General features: G+C 51.8%; 1 protein-coding gene across 1 annotated transcript in view; it reads left to right on the forward strand.

The window, feature by feature from the left end:
• Positions 1-237: 237 nt before the first annotated feature.
• Positions 238-23,128, forward strand: part of LOC142923144 (SEC14-like protein 2) — a 23,004-nt gene continuing 113 nt past the window's right edge. Inside the window, exons 1-6 of the mRNA XM_076064077.1 lie at positions 238-268; positions 3,681-3,755; positions 12,895-12,970; positions 13,494-13,537; positions 18,996-19,058; positions 20,355-20,594. Of these exons, the coding sequence (XP_075920192.1) occupies positions 3,702-3,755; positions 12,895-12,970; positions 13,494-13,537; positions 18,996-19,058; positions 20,355-20,594 (477 nt within the window). The 5' untranslated portion in view covers positions 238-268; positions 3,681-3,701. The remainder of the gene's footprint in view (positions 269-3,680; positions 3,756-12,894; positions 12,971-13,493; positions 13,538-18,995; positions 19,059-20,354; positions 20,595-23,128) is intronic.

Genomic DNA, 23,128 nt, shown 5'->3' on the forward strand with positions numbered 1-23,128 from the left:
GTGTCACTGTGTGTGTGTCACTGTGTGTGTGTCACTGTGTGTGTGTCACTGTGTGTGTGTGTCACTGTGTGTGTCACTGTGTGTGTGTCACTGTGTGTGTGTCACTGTGTGTCACTGTGTGAGTGTGTCACTGTGTGTGTGTCACTGTGTGTGTGTCACTGTGTGTGTGTGTCTGTGTGTATGACACTGTGTGTGTGTGTCTGTGTGTGGGTGGAGCCTAGGGGGAGGGGTTAGTGACGTCTACTCGCGGTGTCAGGAAGCGCTTCGCGTTAGGCTCTCACTCACACACTCACACATACACACTCTCTACCGGTGAGTCACCCACTCACTCACACATACACACTCTCTACCGGTGAGTCACTCACACACTCACATACACTCACTCTCTACCGGTGAGTCATTCACACACTCACACACACTCACCCACACACACTCACTCACACTCACTCACACACACCCACATACACTCACACTCTCACTCACTCACACTCACTCTCTACCGGTGAGTCACTCACACCCACTCACACACCCACACACTCACCCACATACACTCACTCTCTACCGGTGAGTCACTCACACACACTCACTCACACACACATACACTCACCCTCACCCACTCACATACACTCACTCTCTACCGGTGAGTCACTCACACACACTCACTCACACACACATACACTCACCCTCACCCACTCACATACACTCACTCTCTACCGGTGAGTCACTCACACTCACTCACTCACACATACACACTCTCTACCGGTGAGTCACTCACACACACTCACTCACCCACACTCATTCACACTCACCATCAACCACTCACTCACCCACTCACTCACTCACACACTCACTCACTCATACACTCACTCTCTACCGGTGAGTCACTCACACTCATTCACACTCACCCACTCACCCACACTCACACACCCACTCACCCTCACTCACTCTCACTCACCTACACTCACTCACACTCACACACTCACCCACACTCACTCTCTACCGGTGAGTCACTCACTCTCACTCACACACCCACACTCACCCACCCACTCACACTCACTCACTCTCTCACCCACACTCACCCTCACTCACTCACTCACCCACTCACTCACTCACCCACTCACTCACTCACCCACTCACTCACTCTCTCACCCACTCACCCACACTCACCCTCACTCACTCACCCACTCACTCACTCACCCACTCACCCACTCACTCACCCTCGCACACACAAAGGCAAAGCTCCCCCGGGTAGCCTCCGACAGGGCCACTATGTGCAGTAGCATCACTGTGACACACACACACACACACTGTGACACACACACACAGACACACACACACACACACAGAGACACACACAGACACACACAGTCACACACAGACACAGACACACACAGTGACACACACAGACACACACAGTGACACACACACACACAGACACACACAGTGACACACACACACACAGACACACAGACACACACAGTGACACACAGACACTCACACAGACACACAGACACACACACAGACACACAGACACACACAGTGACACATACACAGACACACAGACACACACACAGACACACACACAGACACACACACAGTGACACACACACACACAGACACACAGACACACACACAGACACACAGACACACACAGTGACACACACACAGACACACAGACACACACACAGACACACACACAGACACACACACAGACACACACAGTGTCACACACACACAGTGACACACACACACACAGAGACACACACAGACACACACACAGACACACACACAGACACACACACAGTGACACACACACTGACACACACACACAGACACACACAGTGACACACACAGACACACAGACACACACACAGTGACACACACAGTGACACACACACAGACACACACACACAGACACAGACACACAGACACACACACACAGACACAGACACACACACAGACACAGACACACACACAGACACACACATAGATACAGACACACACACAGACACACAGACACAGAAACACACACACAGACACACACACAGACACAGACACACACACAGAGACACACACACAGTGACACACACACATACATACACACAGACAGACACACACGGAGACACACACACATAGACACACACACAGTTAGACACACACACAGAGACACACACACAGTTAGACACACACACAGAGACACACGCACATAGACACACACAGAGACACACACACACAGACACACTCACACACACTCACTCACACAGTTCCCATCAACCGGAGTGACATTGTGTGTGTGTGTCACTATGTGTGTGTCACTGTGTGTGTGTCACTATGTGCGTCACTCTGTGTCACTGTGTGTGTGTCACTGTGTGTGTGTCACCGTGTGTGTGTCACTATGTGTGTCACTCTGTGTCACTGTGTGTGTCACTGTGTGTGTGTGTCACTGTGTGTGTGTCACTATGTTTGTCACTGTGTGTGTGTCACTGTGTGGGTGTCACTGTGTGTGTCACTGTGTGTGTGTCACTGTGTGTGTCACTGTGTGTGTGTCACTGTGTGTGTGTCGCTGTGTTTGTCACTGTGTGTGTGTCACTGTGTTTGTCACTGTGTGTGTGTCACTATGTGTGTCACTCTGTGTCACTGTGTGTGTGTCACTATGTGTGTGTCACTGTGTGTGTGTCACTGTGTGTGTCACTGTGTGTGTGTCACTGTGTGTGTGTCACTGTTGTGTGTGTCACTGTGTGTGTGTCACTGTGTGTGTCACTGTGTGAGTGTGTCACTGTGTGTGTGTCACTGTGTGTGTCACTGTGTGTGTCACTGTGTGTGTGTCACTGTGTGTGTGTCACTGTGTTTGTCACTGTGTGTGTGTCACTGTGTGTGTCACTGTTGTGTGTGTCACTGTTGTGTGTGTCACTGTGTGTGTGTCACTGTGTGTGTCACTGTGTGAGTGTGTCACTGTGTGTGTGTCACTGTGTGTGTCACTGTGTGTGTGTCACTGTGTGTGTCACTGTGTGTGTCACTGTGTGTGTATCACTGTGTGTGTATCACTGTGTGTGTATCACTGTGTGTGTATCACTGTGTGTGTGTGTGTCACTGTGTGTGTGTCACTGTGTGTGTGTCACTGTGTGTGTGTCACTGTGTGTTTCACTGTGTGTGTGTGTCACTCTGTGTGTCATTGTGTGTGTCACTGTGTGTGTGTGTCACTCTGTGTGTCACTGTGTGTATCACTGTGTGTGTATCACTGTGTGTGTCACTGTGTGTGTGTCACTGTGTGTGTCACTGTGTGTGTGTGTCACTCTGTGTGTCACTGTGTGTGTCACTGTGTGTGTATCACTGTGTGTGTCACTGTGTGTGTGTGTCACTCTGTGTGTCACTGTATCACTGTGTGTGTGTCACTGTGTGTGTATCACTGTGTGTGTGTCCTTCATAGGCAGCTGTGATACTCGCTACTACCAACGGCACTTGCCCCTACTACAGCCCCTGTTAGAGGCTACCTGGGGGAGCTTTGTCTGTGCAGCGCGCTAACCGCTGCACCACCGCTCCCCTATCTCGAACTTTAACCCTTGCCCTCTGCCCCCTCCCCCCCTCACCCCTCCACCCCCCCCCCTCACCCCCTCCCTCCTCCACCCCCTCCCGCCACCCCCTCCCCCCACCCCCACCCCTCCCCCCACCCCTCCCCCCAGGGCCCCTCCCGCCTCCTGGCGATGATTTCCACGAAGAGGAAATTGACCGAGACTCAAGAAGCAGCACTTGAGAAGGCAACAACAACAACATCAACAACAATAACAACAACATCAACAACAATAACAACAACAACAACATCAACAACAATAACAACATCAACAACAATAACAACAACAACAACATAAACAATAACATCATCAACATCAACAATAACATCAACAACAACAATAACAACAACATCATCAACATCAACAACAATAACAACAACCTCATCATCAACAACAACAATAACATCAACAATAACAACAACAATAACAACATCAACAACAATAACAACAACAATAACAACATCAACAACATCATCTACATCAACATCAACAACATCATCAACATCATCAATAACATCAACAACATCAACAACAACAACAACATCATCAACAACAACATCATCAACAACATAAACAACAATAACAACATCAACAACATCATCAACAACATCAACAACAATAACAACATCAACAACATCATCAACAACATCAACAACAACATTAACAACATCAACAACAACAACATCAACAACAATAACATCAACAACAACATCAACAACAATAACATCAACAACATCATCACAAACATCAACTACATCAACATCAACTACATCAACATCAACAACATCAACAACATCAACAACAACATCAACAACATCATCATCAACAACATCAACAACAACATCAACAACAACATCAACAACAACATCAACAACAATAGCATCAACAACATCAACAACATCATCATCAACAACATCAACAACAACATCAACAACATCATCATCAACAACATCAACAACAACATCATCAACAACATCAACAACAACATCAACAACAATAACATCAACAACATCAACAACATCAACAACATCATTACAAACATCACCAACAACATCAACAACATCAACAACAACCACAACATCAACAACAATAACAACATCAACAACATCATCACAAACATCACCAACAACATCAACAACAACATCAACAACAATAACATCAACAACAATAACATCAACAACATCATCACAAACATCACCAACAACATCAACAACATCATGAACATCATCATCATCACCACCATCACTATCATCACCACCATCACCATCATCAACATCATCACCATCACCACCATCACCATCATCACCACCATCACCATCATCACCATCATCACCACCATCACCAACATCATCACCATCACCACCATCAACATCATCATCACCATCATCACCACCATCACCATCACCATCATCACCACCATCACCATCATTATCACCAACATCATCACCATCACCAATATCACCACCATCATCATCATGACCACCATCATCACCATCATCACCACCATCATCATCACCATCATCACCAACATCATCACCACCATCATCATGACCACCACCATCATCACCATCATCACCATCACCACCATCACAATCATCACACACGTACACATACACACGTACACACACACACGTACACACGTACACACGTACAAACGTACATACACACGTACACACGTACACACACGTATACACACACACGTATACACACACATACACACACACGTATACACACACACACGTACACACATACACACGTACACACGTATACACACACACGTATACACAAACACGTACACACACACGTACAACACACACACACACACACGTACACACATACACACGTACACACGTATACACACACACGTATACACAAACACGTACACACACACACGTACACCCAACAAAAACAAAGACAACTGTCCACCCCTCATGGTGGCAGGAGACAGAGCCGGTCCACAGGAAGCCCCTGAATGCCGACGAGATCCAGCGGACGGTACCGGTGCAGCTCCCGACAGAGGAGTGGCAGCCTCTCACGCCACAGCCGGTCCACAGGAACCCCCTGAATACTGCAGAGATCCAGCGGACGGTACCGGTCCAGCTCCCGACAGAGGAGTTGCAGCCTCTCACACCACAGCCGGTCCACAGGAAGCCCCTGAATGCCACAGAGATCCAGCAGATGGTACCGGTCCAGCTCCCGACAGAGGAGTTGCAGCCTCTCACACCAGAGCTGGTCCACAGGAACCCCCTGAATGCCATAGAGATCCAGCAGACGGTACCGGTCCAGCTCCCGACAAAGGAGTGGCAGCCTCTCACACCAGAGCTGGTCCACAGGAACCCCCTGAATGCCATAGAGATCCAGCAGACGGTACCGGTCCAGCTCCCGACAGAGGAGTTGCAGCCTCTCACACCACAGCCGGTCCACAGGAACCCCCTGAATACTGCAGAGATCCAGCAGACGGTACCGGTCCAGCTCCCGACAGAGGAGTTGCAGCCTCTCACGCCACAGCCGGTCCACCGGACCTCCTGAATACCGCAGAGATCCAGCGGATGGTACCGGTGCAGCTCCCGACAGAGGAGTGGCAGCCTCTCACGCCACAGCCGGTCCACCGTACCTCCTGAATACCGCAGAGATCCAGCGGACGGTACCGGTGCAGCTCCCGACAGAGGAGTGGCAGCCTCTCACACCAGAGCCGGTCCACCGGACCTCCTGAATACCGCAGAGATCCAGCGGACGGTACCGGTGCAGCTCCGGAGGAGTGGCAGCCTCTCACACCAGAGCCGGTCCACCGGAACATCCTGAATACCGCAGAGATCCAGCAGACGGTACCGGTGCAGCTCCCGACAGTGGAGTGGCAGCCTCTCTCACCAGAGCTGGTCCACCAGACCCCCTGAATGCTACAGAGATCCAGCAGGCGGTACCGGTCCAGCTCCCGACAGAGGAGTTGGCAGCCTCTCACGCCACAGCCGGTCCACCGGACCTCCTGAATAACACAGAGATCTAGACGGTACCGGTCCAGCTCCCGACAGAGGAGTTGCAGCCTCTCATGCCACAGCCGGTCCACAGGAACCCCCCGAATACCGCAGAGATCACAGCAGACGGTACCAGTGCAGCTCCCGACAGAGGAGTGGCAGCCTCTCTCGCCAGAGCCGGTCCACAGGAACCCCCTGAATACCGCAGAGATCCAGCAGACGGTACCGGTCCAGCTCCCGACAGAGGAGTTGCAGCCTCTCTTGCCAGAGCCGGTCCACAGGAACCCCCTGAATACCGCAGAGATCCAGCAGACGGTACCGGTCCAGCTCCCGACAGAGGAGTTGCAGCCTCTCTTGCCAGAGCCGGTCCACAGGAACCCCCTGAATACCGCAGAGATCCAGCAGACGGTACCGGTCCAGCTCCCGACAGAGGAGTTGCAGCCTCTCTTGCCAGAGCCGGTCCACAGGAACCCCCTGAATACCGCAGAGATCCATCAGACGGTACCGGTCCAGCTCCCGACAGAGGAGTTGCAGCCTCTCTCGCCACAGCCGGTCCACAGGAACCCCCTGAATACCGCAGAGATCCAGACAGTACCGGTCCAGCTCCCGACAGAGGAGTTGCAGCCTCTCTCGCTAGAGCCGGTCTACAGGAACCCCCTCAATACTGCAGAGATCCAGACGGTACCGGTCCAGCGCCCGACAGAGGAGTGGCAGCCTCTCTCGGCAGAGCCGGTCCACAGGAACCCCCTGAATACCGCAGAGATCACAGCAGACGGTACCGGTCCAGCTCCCGACAGAGGAGTTGGCAGCCTCTCTCGCCAGAGCCGGTCTACAGGAACCCCCTCAATACTGCAGAGATCCAGACGGTACCGGTCCAGCGCCCGACAGAGGAGTGGCAGCCTCTCTCGCCAGAGCCGGTCCACAGGAACTCCCTGAATACCGCAGAGATCACAGCAGACGGTACCAGTCCAGCTCCCGACAGAGGAGTTGCAGCCTCTCTCACCTCCGCCGCGGCCGCTCGCGTTTGTCTCTTTTGAGTGGCTGGATCCCCTACCGGTTTAAGCCGCCGAGCACGTAGAATGCACGTGGGGGCGTCGAGAGGACTTGCCCGGGGCGAAGTCGCTGCGTTTGAGCCGCTGACATTCGCGATGGGGCAGGTCAGGCATTATAAACAAAGTTCAGCGAAGTCTTTGTGTCTCTGTGTGTCTCTGTGGGTCTCTGTGGGTATCTGTGGGTCTCTGTGTGTCTCTGTGGGTCTCTGTGTGTCTCTGTGGGTCTCTGTGGGTCTCTGTGTGTCTCTGTGGGTCTCTGTGGGTCTTTGTGGGTCTCTGTGTGTCTCTGTGGGTCTCTATGTGTCTCTGTGTGTCTCTGTGGGTCTCTGTGTGTCTCTGTGTGTCTCTGTGGGTCTCTGTGTGTCTCTGTGGGTCTCTGTGTGTCTCTGTGGGTCTCTGTGTGTCTCTGTGGGTCTCTGTGGGTCTCTGTGTGTCTCTGTGGGTCTCTATGTGTCTCTGTGGGTCTCTGTGGGTCTCTGTGTGTCTCTGTGGGTCTCTGTGTGTCTCTGTGTATCTCTGTGGGTCTCTATGTGGCTCTATGAGTCTCTATATCTCTACAGGTCTCTGTATCTCTATGAGTCTCTATGTATCTCTATGAGTCTCTATGGGTCTCTATGTGTCTCTATGTGTCTATACAGGTCTCTATGTGTCTATATGGGTCTCTGTGTGTCTCTGTGTGTCTCTGTGGGTCTCTATGTATCTCTGTGGGTCTCTGTGTGTCTCTGTGTGCTTCTGTGGGTCTCTGTGGGTCTCTTTGGGTCTCTGTGGGTCTCGGTGTGTCTCTGTGTGTCTCTGTGGGTCTCGATGGGTATCTGGGTCTCTGTGGGTCTCTGTGTGTCTCTTTGGGTCTCTGTGGGTCTCTGTGTATCTCTGTGGGTCTCTGTAGGTCTCTGTGTGTCTCTGTGGGTCTCTGTGGGTCTCTGTGTGTCTCTGTGGGTCTCTGTGGGTATCTGTGGGTCTCTGTGTGTCTCTGTGGGTCTCTATGGGTCTCTGTTTGTCTCTGTGGGTCTCGGTGTGTCTCTGTGTGTCTCTGTGGGTCTTGATGGGTCTCTGTGGGTCTCTGTGGGTCTCTGTGTGTCTCTTTGTGTCTCTGTGGGTCTCTGTGTGTCTCTCTGTGTCTCTGTGTGTCTCTGTGTGTCTCTGTGTGTCTCTGTGGGTCTCTGTGGGTCTCTTTGGGTCTCTGTGTGTCTCTGTGTGTCTCTGTGGGTCTCGATGGGTCTCTGTGGGTCTCTGTGGGTCTCTGTGTGTCTCTGTGGGTCTCTGTGTGTCTCGGTGTGTCTCTGTGGGTCTCTGTGTGTCTCTGTGTGCCTCTGTGGGTCTCTATGTGTCTCTGTGGGTCTCTGTGTGTCTCTGTGTCTCGATGGGTCTCTGTGGGTCTCGGTGTGTCTCGATGGGTCTCTATGTGTCTCTATGTGTCTCTGTGGGTCTCTGTGTATCTCTGTGGGTCTCTGTAGGTCTCTGTGGGTCTTTATGTGTCTCTGTGTGTCTCTGTGTGTCTCTGTGGGTCTCTGTGTGTCTCTGTGTGTCTCTGTGGGTCACTATGTGTCTCTGTTTGTCTCTGTGGGTCTCTGTGTGTCTCTGTGTGTCTCGATGGGTCTCTATGTGTCTCTGTGGGTCTCTGTGTGTCTCTGTGTGTCTCTGTGGGTCTCTGTGTGTCTCTGTGGGTCTCTGTGGGTCTCTATGTGTCTCTGTTTGTCTCTGTGGGTCTCTGTGTGTCTCTGTGTGTCTCTGTGGGTCTCTGTGTATCTCTGTGGGTCTCTGTGGGTCTTTATGTGTCTCTGTGGGTCTCTGTGTGTCTCTATGGGTCTCTGTGGGTCTATGTGTATCTCTGTGGGTCTCTGTGGGTCTCTGTGGGTCTTTATGTCTCTCTGTGGGTCTCTGTGTGTCTCTGTGTGTCTCTGTGGGTCTCTATGTGTCTCTATGGGTCTCTGTGTGTCTCTGTGTCTCTGTGGGTCTCTATGTGTCTCTATGGGTCTTTATGTGTCTCTGTGGATCTCTGTGTCTCTATGTGTCTCTGTGGGTCTCTATGTGTCTCTGTGGGTCTCTGTGTGTCTCTATGTATCTCTGTGTGTCTCTATGTGTCTCTGTGTATCTCTATGTATCTCTGTGTGTCTCTATGTGTCTCTGTGTGTCTATATGTGTCTCTGTGTGTCTCTATGTGTCTCTGTGGGTCTCTGTCTATTTATCTCTGTGGGTCTCTATGGGTCTCTATGTATCTCTATGGGTCTCTATGGGTCTCTGTGTGCCTCTATGTATGTCTATGTGTCTCTATGTATCTCTATGTGTCTCTATGGGTATCTGTGTATCTCTGTGTATCTCTGTGTGTCTCTATGTATCTCTATGTGTCTCTATGGGTATCTGTGTATCTCTATGTATCTCTATGGGTATCTATGTATCTCTATGTGTCTCTATGGGTCTCTATGTATCTCTATGTATCTCTATGTGCCTCTATGTATCTCTGTGTATCTCTATGAGTCTCTATGTGTCTCTATAGGTCTCTATGTATCTCTATAGGTCTCTATGTATCTCTATGTATGTCTTTGTGTCTCTATGTATCTCTATGTGTCTCTATGTATGTCTATATGTCTCTATGTATCTCTATGTGTCTCTATGTATCTCTATGGGTCTCTATGTTTCTCTAAGTATCTCTATGGGTCTCTATGTATCTCTGTGTGTCTCTATGTGTCTCTATGTATCTCTATGTGTCTCTATGGGTCTCTGTGTATCTCTATGTGTCTCTATGGATCTCTATGTGTCTCTATGTATGTCTATGTGTCTCTATGTATCTCTATGTGTCTCTATGGGTCTCTATGTGTCTCTATGTGTCTCTATGGGTCTCTTTGTATCTCTATGTGTCTCTATGGGTCTCTATGTATCTCTATGTATCTCTATGTGTCTCTATGTGTCTCTATGTATCTCTGTGTGTCTCTATGGGTCTCTATGTATCTCTATGTATCTCTATGGGTCTCTATGTATCTCTATGTGTGTCTTTGTGTCTCTATGTATGTCTATGTATCTCTATGTATCTCTATCTATCTCTATGTGTCTCTATGTATCTCTATGTGTCTCTATGAGTCTCTATGTATCTCTATGTATCTCTATGTGTCTCTATGGGTCTCTATGTATATCTATGTTTCTCTATCTATCTCTATGTGTCTCTATGTATCTCTATGTGTCTCTATGGGTCTCTATGTATCTCTATGTATGTCTTTGTGTCTCTATGTGTCTCTATGTATCTCTATGTATCTCTATCTATCTCTATGTGTCTCTATGTATCTCTATGTGTCTCTATGAGTCTCTATGTATCTCTATCTGTCTCTATGTGTCTCTATGGGTCTCTATGTATCTCTATGGAATGGTTTGCGTGGTTTCGCGTTCAATTAAAAACTGGTTTTTTTAAAGACCCAGCCAGAGAATGGCTTTGAAAAGCTTCGAGTTCAGCCCGGAGCCAGAAGTCTTGTTGACGCCTAGCGGTACGAGGTGGGACCACCAGGGCATCCTTCCAATCCTGCGGAACCCGTCCAGTGGCCCAGGCTGTTGTTGCGATGTCACGTAGGGCAGTCTGTGCACAAACGCCGCCCTCCCTCGGCATTTTCGCTTGGGGAGATCGTCTCTGCCCGCTGCCTTTCCTGGTCTCAGAGACTCCGGATCGCCCCTCAGTACTTCCTCAAGGCCCTTAATGATCGTGAGCAGAGGGTCGGGGTCTCCAAAAGCACGATGAACGACCCAGAGCCCGGGCCTACTGGATGGTATCATAGGCCTTGACCAGGTCAATAAAGCAGAGACGTAGGTCTTGCTGGAATTCCCTACACATCTGCTGTAGCAGACGGACAGAAAATATGGCATCCGTGCAGGACCGCCCTTTCCTGAAACTGCATTGGGGCTCCGCAAGCCTCTCCTCAGCGTGCCTGGCAAGGCGATGCTGAATAATCCTTGCCAGGACCTTTCCCGGCACACTGAGGAGTGAGATGCCCCTGTAGTTGTTACAGTCTGTGCTGTCCCCCTTAAAGAGGGGGACCACCAGGGCATCCTTCCAATCCTGCGGAACCCGTCCAGTGGTCCAGACTGTTGTTATGATGTCATATAGGGCAGTCTGTGCACAAACGCCACCCTCCCTCAGCATTTCGCTTGGGAGATCATCTCTGCCCGCTGCCTTTCCTGGTCTCAGACTCCGGATCGCCTTCAATACTTCCTCAGCAGATGGCACCTCAGCCAGCCACTCACAGGGGGTGACTTCTTCCAATATTTGAGGCACCGCAGCCTCAGCAGGGTCATCCCCACTTTGTGCCACGATGTTTTCCTGGCTGAGGGATTTTCCCTCCCCCAGGACCTCACAGAAATGCTCAGCAAATCTGCGAACCTGTTCCTGGGGGTCGGAGATTGGATCACCGGTTTTTTTTTCCCCAGGTTACACAGTCACAGACACACACAGACACACACACACAGACGCACACAGACACATTCACACACACAGACACAAACAGACACACAGAGACACACACAGACACACACACACGCAGACACACACACGCACACACATGCAGACACACACTCACCATGAAAACCATCACCACCACCACACCCACTGACATCATCAGTCTGAACACAATCATTATCACCACCACCACGCCTCCACATAGTAAATCATTAGCGCCATCATCATCACCATCAGCATCATCACCATCATCATCATCACTACCACCTGTCTGTGTCTATATATCTGTGTGTGTGTCTGTGTGTGTCTGTGTGTGTGTGTCTGTGTGTGTGTCTATATCTGTGTGTGTCTGTGTGTGTCTGTGTGTGTGTCTGTGTGTGACTGTGTGTGTGTGTCTGTGTGTGTGTGTCTGTGTGTGTGTCTATATCTGTGTGTGTCTGTGTGTGTCTGTGTGTGTGTCTGTGTGTGACTGTGTGTGTGTGTCTGTGTGTGTGTGTCTGTGTGTGTGTCTATATCTGTGTGTGTCTGTGTGTGTCTGTGTGTGTGTCTGTGTGTGACTGTGTGTGTGTGTCTGTGTGTGTGTGTCTGTGTGTGTGTCTGTGTGTGTGTGTCACTGTGTGTGTGTCTGTGTGTGTCTGTGTGTGTGTCTGTGTGTGTGTGTCTGTGTGTGTGTCTGTGTGTGTGTGTGTCTGTGTGTCGTCTGTGTGTGTGTCTGTGTGTCTGTGTGTGTGTCTGTGTGTGTGTGTCTGTGTGTGTGTCTGTGTGTGTCTGTGTGTGTCTGTATGTGTGTCTGTGTGTGTGTCTGTGTGTATGTCAGTGTGTGTGTGTGTCTGTGTGTGTGTGTGTCTGTGTGTGTCTGTGTGTAGTTCCGTGAGGCTGTACTGGACGTGTCACCATGGTTACCGTACAGCGATGATCATTACCTCCTCAAGTGGCTCAGAGGTGAGGAGATTCACACCACTCCTCACCACTCCTCACCACTCCTCACCACTCCTCACCACCACCACCTCACCACTCCTCACCACTCCTCACCACTCCTCACCACTCCTCACCACTCCTCACCACTCCTCACCACCACCACCTCACCACTCCTCACCACTCCTCACCACTCCTCACCACTCCTCACCACTCCTCACCACTCCTCACCACTCCACCACCTCCTCACCACTCCTCACCACTCCTCACATCTCCTCACCTCCTCACCACTCCTCACCACTCCTCACCACTCCTCACCACTCCTCACCACTCCACCACCTCCTCACCACTCCTCACCACTCCTCACATCTCCTCACCACTCCTCACCTCCTCACCACTCCTCACCACTCCTCAACACTCCTCACCACTCCTCACCACTCCTCACCTCCTCACCACCTCCTCACCACCCCTCACCACTCCTCACCACTCCTCACCACTCCTCACCACCTCCTCACCACTCCTCACCACGTGTGCTGTTATTTTTTTGCAGCCAGGAAATTCAACGTAAAAGATGCTGAGATGATGATTCGAAAGGTGAGAAACACCGCTCACTCACCACTCCTCACCACTCACTCACCACTCCTCACCACTCACTCATTCACTCCTCACCACTCCTCACCACTCACTCACCACTCACCCACTCACTCACCACTCACCCACTCACTCACCACTCCTCACCACTCCTCACCACTCCTCACCACTCCTCACTCACTCACCAATCACCCACTCAGTCGCTCACTCACCCACTCACTCACCACTCACTCACTCACCACTCACCCACTCAGTCGCTCACTCACCCACTCACTCACCACTCACCACTCCTCACCACTCACTCACTCATTCACCACTCCTCACCACTCACTCACTCATTCACCACTCCTCACCACTCCTCACCACTCACTCACTCATTCACCACTCACTCACTCATTCACCACTCCTCACCACTCCTCACCACTCACTCACTCATTCACCACTCACTCACTCACTCCTCACCACTCACTCATTCACCACTCCTCACCACTCCTCACCACTCACTCACTCATTCACCACTCACTCACTCACCACTCACCACTCACTCACTCACTCACCACTCACCCACTCACCCACTCACTCACCCACTCATTCACCCACTCACTCACCACTCCTCACCACTCCTCACCACTCACTCACTCATTCACCACTCACTCACTCACCCACTCACTCACTCATTCACCACTCACTCACCCACTCACCCACTCACTCACCCACTCACTCACCACTCACTCACTCACTCACCCACTCACTCACTCACCCACTCACTCACCCACCCACTCACTCACTCACCACTCACTCACCACTCACCACTCACTCACTCATTCACCACTCACTCACTCACTCACCACTCACTCACCACTCACTCACTCACCACTCACTCACCACTCACCACTCACTCACCACTCATTCACCACTCACTCACCCACTCACACACTCACTCACCACTCACTCACCACTCACTCACTCACCACTCCTCACCACTCCTCACCACTCACTCACCCACTCACCCACTCACGCACCACTCACTCACACACTCACTCACCACTCACTCACCACTCTTCACCACTCACTCACTCGCTCACCACTCCTCACCACTCCTCACCACTCACCCACTCACTCACTCAGTCACTCACTACTCACTCACCACTCACTCACTCACCACTATTCACCACTCACTCACCACTCACTCACTCACCACTCACTCACCACTCACTCACCACTCACCCACTCACTCACCACTCACCCACTCACTCACTCACCACTCACTCACCACTCACCCACTCACTCACTCAGTCACTCACCACTCACCCACTCACTCACCCACTTATTCACTCACTCACTCACCACTCACTCACTCACCACTATTCACCACTCACTCACTCACTCACCACTCACCCACTCACCCACTCACTCACCCACTCATTCACCCACTCACTCACCACTCCTCACCACTCCTCACCACTCCTCACCACTCACTCACTCATTCACCACTCACTCACTCACCCACTCACTCACTCATTCACCACTCACTCACCCACTCACCCACTCACTCACCCACTCACTCACCACTCACTCACTCACCACTCACTCACCACTCACCACTCACTCACTCATTCACCACTCACTCACCCACTCACTCACTCACCACTCACTCACCACTCACCACTCACCACTCACTCACTCATTCACCACTCACTCACCCACTCACACACTCACTCACCACTCACTCACCACTCACTCACTCACCACTCCTCACCACTCCTCACCACTCACTCACCCACTCACCCACTCACGCACCACTCACTCACACACTCACTCACCACTCACTCACCACTCTTCACCACTCACTCACTCGCTCACCACTCCTCACCACTCCTCACCACTCACCCACTCACTCACTCACTCAGTCACTCACCACTCACTCACCACTCACTCACTCACCACTATTCACCACTCACTCACCACTCACTCACTCACCACTCACTCACCACTCACTCACCACTCACCCACTCACTCACCCACTCACTCACTCACCACTCACTCACCACTCACCCACTCACTCACTCAGTCACTCACCACTCACCCACTCACTCACCCACTCACTCACCCACTCACCCACTCACGCACCACTCACTCACACACTCACTCACCACTCACTCACCACTCTTCACCACTCACTCACTCGCTCACCACTCCTCACCACTCCTCACCACTCACCCACTCACTCACTCACTCAGTCACTCACCACTCACTCACCACTCACTCACTCACCACTATTCACCACTCACTCACCACTCACTCACTCACCACTCACTCACCACTCACTCACCACTCACCCACTCACTCACCACTCACCCACTCACTCACTCACCACTCACTCACCACTCACCCACTCACTCACTCAGTCACTCACCACTCACCCACTCACTCACCCACTTATTCACTCACTCACTCACCACTCACTCACTCACCACTATTCACCACTCACTCACCACTCACTCACTCACCACTCACTCACCACTCACTCACCACTCACCCACTCACTCACCACTCACCCACTCACTCACTCACCACTCACTCACCACTCACCCACTCACTCACTCAGTCACTCACCACTCACCCACTCACTCACCCACTTATTCACTCACTCACTCACCACTCACTCACTCACCACTATTCACCACTCCGCACCACCACTACTACTGCTACTCACCACTCAGATACTCACCACTCAGATACTCACCACTCACCACCACTACTCACCACCACTACTACTCACTCACCACTAGTCACCACTACTCACCACTATTCACCACCACTACTCACCACTACTCACCACTATTCACCACCACTACTCACCACTGCTCACCACTACTCACCACTGATTTCCTCACCATCAATCTTCACCACCACCACCACCACTCCTCACCACCACCAGTGAGTGAGTGAGTGACTGAGTGAGAAGTGGGTGAGTGGGTGAGTGGGTGAGTGGGTGGGTGAGCGAGTGGGTGAGTTACTGAGTGAGTGATTTAGTGAGTGAGTGATTTAGTGGGTGAGTGGGTGAGTGAGTGAGTGAGTGACTGAGTGGGGGAGTGAGTGAGTGAGTGGGTGAGCGAGTGGGTGAGTGAGTGAGTGAGTGGGTGAGTGATTGAGCGAGTGGGTGAATGAGCGAGTGGGTGAGTGAGTGGGTGAGTGAGTGAGTGGGGGGTGAGTGAGTGAGTGGGTAAGTGGGTGAGTGAGTGACTGAGTGACTGATTGAGTGAGGAAGTGAGTGGGTGAATGAGCGAGTGAGTGACTGAGCGAGTGAGTGAGTGGGTGTAGTGAGTGGGTGAGTGAGTGGGTGAGTGGGTGAGTGAGTGGGTGAGTGAGTGGGTGAGTGAGTGAGTGACTGAGTGAGTGAGTGGGTGAGTGAGTGGGTGAGCGAGTGGGTGAGTTACTGAGTGAGTGATTTAGTGGGTGAGTGGGTGAGTGAGTGAGTGGTGAGTGAGTGAGTGGTGAGTGAGTGGTAAGTGGTGAGTGAGTGAGTGAGTGGTGAGTGGGTGAGTGAGTGAGTGGGTGAGCGAATGGGTGAGTTACTGAGTGATTGAGTGGGTGAGTGGGTGAGTGAGTGAGTGGTGAGTGAGTGAGTGAGTTACTGAGTGAGTGAGTGGGTGAGTGAGTGGGTGGGTGAGTGAGTGGGTGGGTGAGTGAGTGGGTGAATGGGTGAGTGAGTGAGTGTGTGATTGAGCGAGTGGGTGGGTGAATGAGCGAGTGGGTAAGTGAGTGGGTGAGTGAGTGAGTGGGGGGTGAGTGAGTGAGTGGGTAAGTGGGTGAGTGAGTGAATGAGTGACTGATTGAGTGAGTAAGTGAGTGGGTGAATGAGCGAGTGAGTGACTGAGCGAGTGAGTGAGTGGGTGAGTGAGTGGGTGAGTGAGTGAGTGGGTGAGTGGGTGAGTGAGTGGGTAAGTGGGTGAGTGAGTGGGTGAGTGAGTGGTGAGTGAGTGAATGAGTGAGTGGGTGAGTGAGTGAGTGGGTGAGTGAGTGGGTGGGCGAGTGAGTGACTGAGTGGGTGAGTGTGTGAGTGAATGAGTGAGTGGGTGAGTGAGTGAGTGGGTGAGTGGGTGAGTGAATGAGTGAGTGGGTGAGTGAGTGAGTGAGTGGGTGAGTGAGTGGGTGACTGAGTGAGTGAGTGGGTGAGTGAGTGAGTGGGTGAGTGAATGGGTGACTGAGTGAGTGATTGACTTAGTGGGTGAGTGAGTGAGTGGGTGAGTGAGTGGGTGAGTGGGTGAGTGAGTGGGTGAGTGGGTGAGTGAGTGAGTGAGTGGTGAGTGAGTGAATGAGTGAATGAGTGAGTGGGTGAGTGAGTGAGTGAGTGGGTGAGTGAGTGAGTGAGTGGGTGAGTGAGTGTGTGAGTGAGTGAGTGGGTGAGTGAGTGGGTGAGTGGGTGAGTGAGTGAGTGGGTGAATGAGTGAATGAGTGAGTGGGTGGGTGAGTGGGTGAGTGGGTGGGTGAGTGAGTGACTGAGTGGGTGAGTGTGTAAGTGAATGAGTGAGTGGGTGAGTGAGTGAGTGGGTGAGTGGGTGAGTGAATGAGTGAGTGGGTGAGTGAGTGAGTGAGTGGGTGAGTGAGTGGGTGGGTGGGTGGGTGAGTGAATGAGTGGGTGAGTGAATGAGTGAGTGGGTGAGTGGGTGAGTGAATGAGTGAGTGGGTGAGTGAGTGAGTGAGTGGGTGAGTGAGTGGGTGGGTGGGTGGGTGAGTGAATGAGTGGGTGAGTGAATGAGTGAGTGGGTGAGTGGGTGAGTGAATGAGTGAGTGGGTGAGTGAGTGAGTGAGTGGGTGAGTGAATGAGTGGGTGAGTGAATGAGTGAGTGGGTGAGTGAGTGACTGAGTGGGTGAGTGTGTGAGTGAATAAGTGAGTGGGTGAGTGAGTGAGTGGGTGAGTGGGTGAGTGAATGAGTGAGTGGGTGAGTGAGTGAGTGAGTGGGTGAGTGAGTGGGTGACTGAGTGAGTGAGTGGGTGAGTGAGTGAGTGGGTGAGTGAATGGGTGACTGAGTGAGTGATTGACTTAGTGGGTGAGTGAGTGAGTGGGTGAGTGAATGGGTGACTGAGTGAGTGATTGACTTAGTGGGTGAGTGAGTGAGTGGGTGAGTGAATGAGTGAGTGGGTGAGTGAATGAGTGAGTGGGTGAGTGAATGAGTGAGTGGGTGAGTGACTGAGTGAGTGAGTGACTTAGTGGGTGAGTGAGTGAGTGGGTGAGTGACTGAGTGAGTGGGTGAGTGAATGAGTGAGTGGGTGAGTGAATGAGTGAGTGGGTGAGTGACTGAGTGAGTGAGTGACTTAGTGGGTGAGTGAGTGAGTGGGTGAGTGACTGAGTGAGTGAGTGACTTAGTGGGTGAGTGAGAGATGAGTGGGTGAGTGAATGAGTGAGTGGGTGAGGAGGTGTCTGACCAAGTTGAAACCTCTTCACCCACCCCCTCAGCACGTGGAGTTCCGGAAGCTGATGGATGTCGACCACCTCGTCAGGCACTGGAAGCCGTCAGAGGTGAGGACCGCGACGTTCCCAGGCCGGGGACAAGTACATCCACGTGATTGCCACTACAGCCCAGTGGGTGGGTAGGTGGGTGGGTGAGTGAGTGGGTGGGTGAGTAGGTGGGTGGGTGAGTGGGTGAGTGGGTGGGTGAGTGAGTGGGTGGGTGGGTGGATAAGTAAGTGGTGGGGTGGGTGAGTGGGTGGGTGGGTGAGAGGGTGGGTGGGTGGGTGAGTGGGTGGGTGGGTGAGTGGGTGGGTGGGTGGGTGAGTGGGTGGGTGGGTGTGTTGGTTGGTGGGTGTGTTGGTGGGTGGGTGTGTTGGTGGGTGGGTGTGTTTGTGGGTGGGTGGGAGAGTGAGTGACTGAGTGAGTGAGTGGGTGGGTGAGTAAGTGACTGAGTGACTGAGTGAGTGATTGACTGAGCGACTGACTGAGCGACTGAGTGACTGAGTGAGTGACTGAGCGACTGACTGAGCGGCTGAGCGACTGACTGAGCGACTGACTGAGCGACTGAGTGACTGAGTGAGTGACTGAGCGACTGACTGAGCGACTGACTGAGCGACTGAGCGACTGACTGAGCGACTGAGTGAATGGATGTACGTCTGTACAGTCGAGTGTCTGGCTGGGTTAAAACGCCACACCGTTACACCTACTCCCCTCCTGAGTGACTGAGTGAGTGACTGACTGACTGACTGAGTGACTGACTGACTGACTGACTGAGTAAGTGACTGACTGACTGAGTGACTGACTGACTGAGTGACTGACTAACTGGCTGACTGACTGACTAACTGACTAATTGACTGACTGACTGAATGACCCGTTACACCCACTCCCCTCCTGAGTGACTGAGTGAGTGACTGACTGACTGACTGAGTAAGTGACTGACTGAGTGACTGACTGACTGAGTGACTGACTGACTGAGTGACTGACTGACTGAGTGACTGACTAACTGACTGACTGACTGACTAACTAACTGACTGACTGACTGACCCGTTACACCCACTCCCCTCCTGAGTGACTGAGTGAGTGACTGACTGACTGACTAACTGACTGAGTGACTGACTGTCTAACTGACTGACTAACTGAGTGACTGAGTGACTGACTGACTGACTGAGTGACTGACTGACTGACTGAGTGACTGACTGACTGACTGACTGAGTGACTGACTGAGTGACTGACTGACTGACTAACTGACTAACTGACTGACTGACTGACTGAATGACTGACTGAGTAAGTGACTGACTGAGTGACTGATTAAGTGACTGACTGACTGTCTGAGTGACTGACTGACTGACTTACTCCTTCCCCCAGGTGGTGGAGAAGTATTTCTCCGGCGGCCTGTGTGGCTGGGATCGCCAGGGGTCGCCCTTGTGGTGGGAGGTCGTCGGTGACCTCGACCCTAGTGGCCTCATGAGGTCAGAGCGACCTCACGCGTTCATGTGCAGCAAAGTGCGAGAGCTGGAGATGATGTTGGCCGAGTGCCAGCAACAGACTCAGCTGGTGAGTGGAGGCCCGCTCAGTCACTCACTCAGTCACTCACTCAGGCAGTCAGTCAGTCACTCAGTCAGTCACTCAGTCACTCAGTCAGTCACTCAGTCACTCAGTCACTCACTCAGGCAGTCAGTCAGTCACTCGGTCAGTCACTCAGTCACACACTCAGTCACTCACTCACTCAGTCACTCACTCAGGCAGTCAGTCAGTCACTCAGTCAGTCACTCAGTCAGTCACTCAGACACTCACTCAGTCACTCACTCACTCAGTCACTCACTCAGGCAGTCAGTCAGTCACTCAGTCAGTCACTCAGTCAGTCACTCAGTCACTCACTCAGACACTCAGTCAGTCACTCAGTCACACACTCAGTCACTCACTCACTCAGTCACTCAGTCACTCAGTCACTGACTCAGTCACTCAGTCACTCACTCAGTCACTCAGTCAGTCACTCGGTCACTCAGTCAGTCAGTCACTCAGTCAGTCAGTCAGTCACTCAGTCACTCAGTCAGTCACTCACTCAGTCAGTCAGTCACTCAGTCACTCAGACACTCACTCAGTCACTCAGTCACTCACTCAGTCACTCAGTCACTCAGTCACTCAGTCACTCACTCAGTCAGTCACTCACTCAGTCACTCAGTCACTCACTCAGTCAGTCACTCACTCAGCAGTCACTCAGTCACTCAGTCACTCACTCAGTCACTCAGTCACTCACTCACTCACTCAGACACTCACTCAGACACTCACTCAGACACTCACTCACTCAGTCACTCAGTCACTCAGTCAGTCACTCACTCACTCAGTCACTCAGTCACTCAGACACTCACTCAGTCACTCACTCAGTCACTCACTCAGACACTCACTCACTCAGACACTCAGTCACTCACTCAGTCACTCACTCAGTCACTCACTCAGCCACTCAGTCACTCACTCAGACACTCACTCAGTCACTCAGTCACTCACTCAGTCACTCACTCAGTCACTCGCTCAGTCACTCACTCAGTCACTCAGTCACTCACTCAGTCACTGACTCAGTCACTCACTCAGTCACTCAGACACTCAGTCACTCACTCAGCCACTCAGTCACTCACTCAGACACTCACTCAGTCACTCAGTCACTCACTCAGACACTCACTCAGTCACTCACTCACTCAGTCACTCAGTCACTCAGACACTCACTCAGTCACTCACTCAGTCACTCACTCAGTCACTGAGTCACTCAGTCACTCAGTCACTCACTCACTCAGTCATTCACTCAGTCACTCACTCAGTCACTCACTCAGTCACTCAGTCACTCAGTCACACACTCACTCAGTCACTCAGTCACTCACTCAGTCACTCACTCAGTCACTCAGTCACACACTCACTCAGTCACTCAGACACTCACTCACTCAGACACTCACTCAGCCAGTCACTCAGTCACTCAGTCACTCAGTCACTCACTCACTCAGTCACTCAGACACTCAGTCAGTCACTCAGACACTCACTCACTCAGACACTCACTCAGCCAGTCACTCAGTCACTCAGACACTCAGTCAGTCACTCACTCAGTCACTCAGTCACTCAGTCACTCACTCAGTCACTCACTCAGTCACTCACTCAGTCACTGACTCAGTCACTCACTCAGTCACTCAGACACTCAGTCACTCACTCAGCCACTCAGTCACTCACTCAGTCACTCACTCAGTCACTCGCTCAGTCACTCACTCAGTCACTCAGTCACTCACTCAGTCACTGACTCAGTCACTCACTCAGTCACTCAGACACTCAGTCACTCACTCAGCCACTCACTCAGCCACTCAGTCACTCACTCAGACACTCACTCATTCACTCAGTCACTCACTCAGTCACTCACTCAGTCACTCAGTCACTCACTCAGTCACTCACTCAGTCACTCACTCACTCACTCAGACAATCACTCAGTCACTCACTCACTCAGACAATCACTCACTCAGACACTCAGTCACTCACTCAGTCACTCAGACACTCGCTCAGTCACTCACTCAGTCACTCAGTCACTCACTCAGTCACTCACTCACTCAGACAATCACTCACTCAGACACTCAGTCACTCACTCAGTCACTCACTCAGTCACTCAGACACTCAGTCACTCACTCAGTCACTCAGTCACTGAGTCACTCACTCAGTCACTCACTCAGCCACTCACTCAGCCAGTCACTCACTCACTCAGTCACTCACTCACTCACTCACTCAGTCACTCAGTCACTCAGTCACTCACTCAGTCACTCACTCAGTCACTCAGACACTCACTCAGTCACTCACTCAGTCACTCAGACACTCGCTCAGACACTCAGACACTCAATCAGACACTCAGCCACTCAGACACTCACTCACTCACTCAGCTACTCAGCCACTCACTCACTCAGACAATCACTCACTCACTCAGACACTCACTCAGTCACTCACTCAGTCACTCACTCAGTCACTCAGTCACTCACTCACTCAGTCATTCACTCAGTCACTCACTCAGTCACTCACTCAGTCACTCAGTCACTCAGTCACACACTCACTCAGTCACTCAGTCACTCACTCAGTCACTCACTCAGTCACTCACTCAGTCACTCAGTCACTCAGTC

Source organism: Petromyzon marinus, unplaced genomic scaffold (genome assembly GCF_048934315.1).
Source record: "Petromyzon marinus isolate PM22_M1 ecotype Great Lakes invasive population unplaced genomic scaffold, UKy_Petmar_22M1.pri1.0 PM_Scaffold_301, whole genome shotgun sequence".
NCBI lineage: Eukaryota > Metazoa > Chordata > Hyperoartia > Petromyzontiformes > Petromyzontidae > Petromyzon > Petromyzon marinus.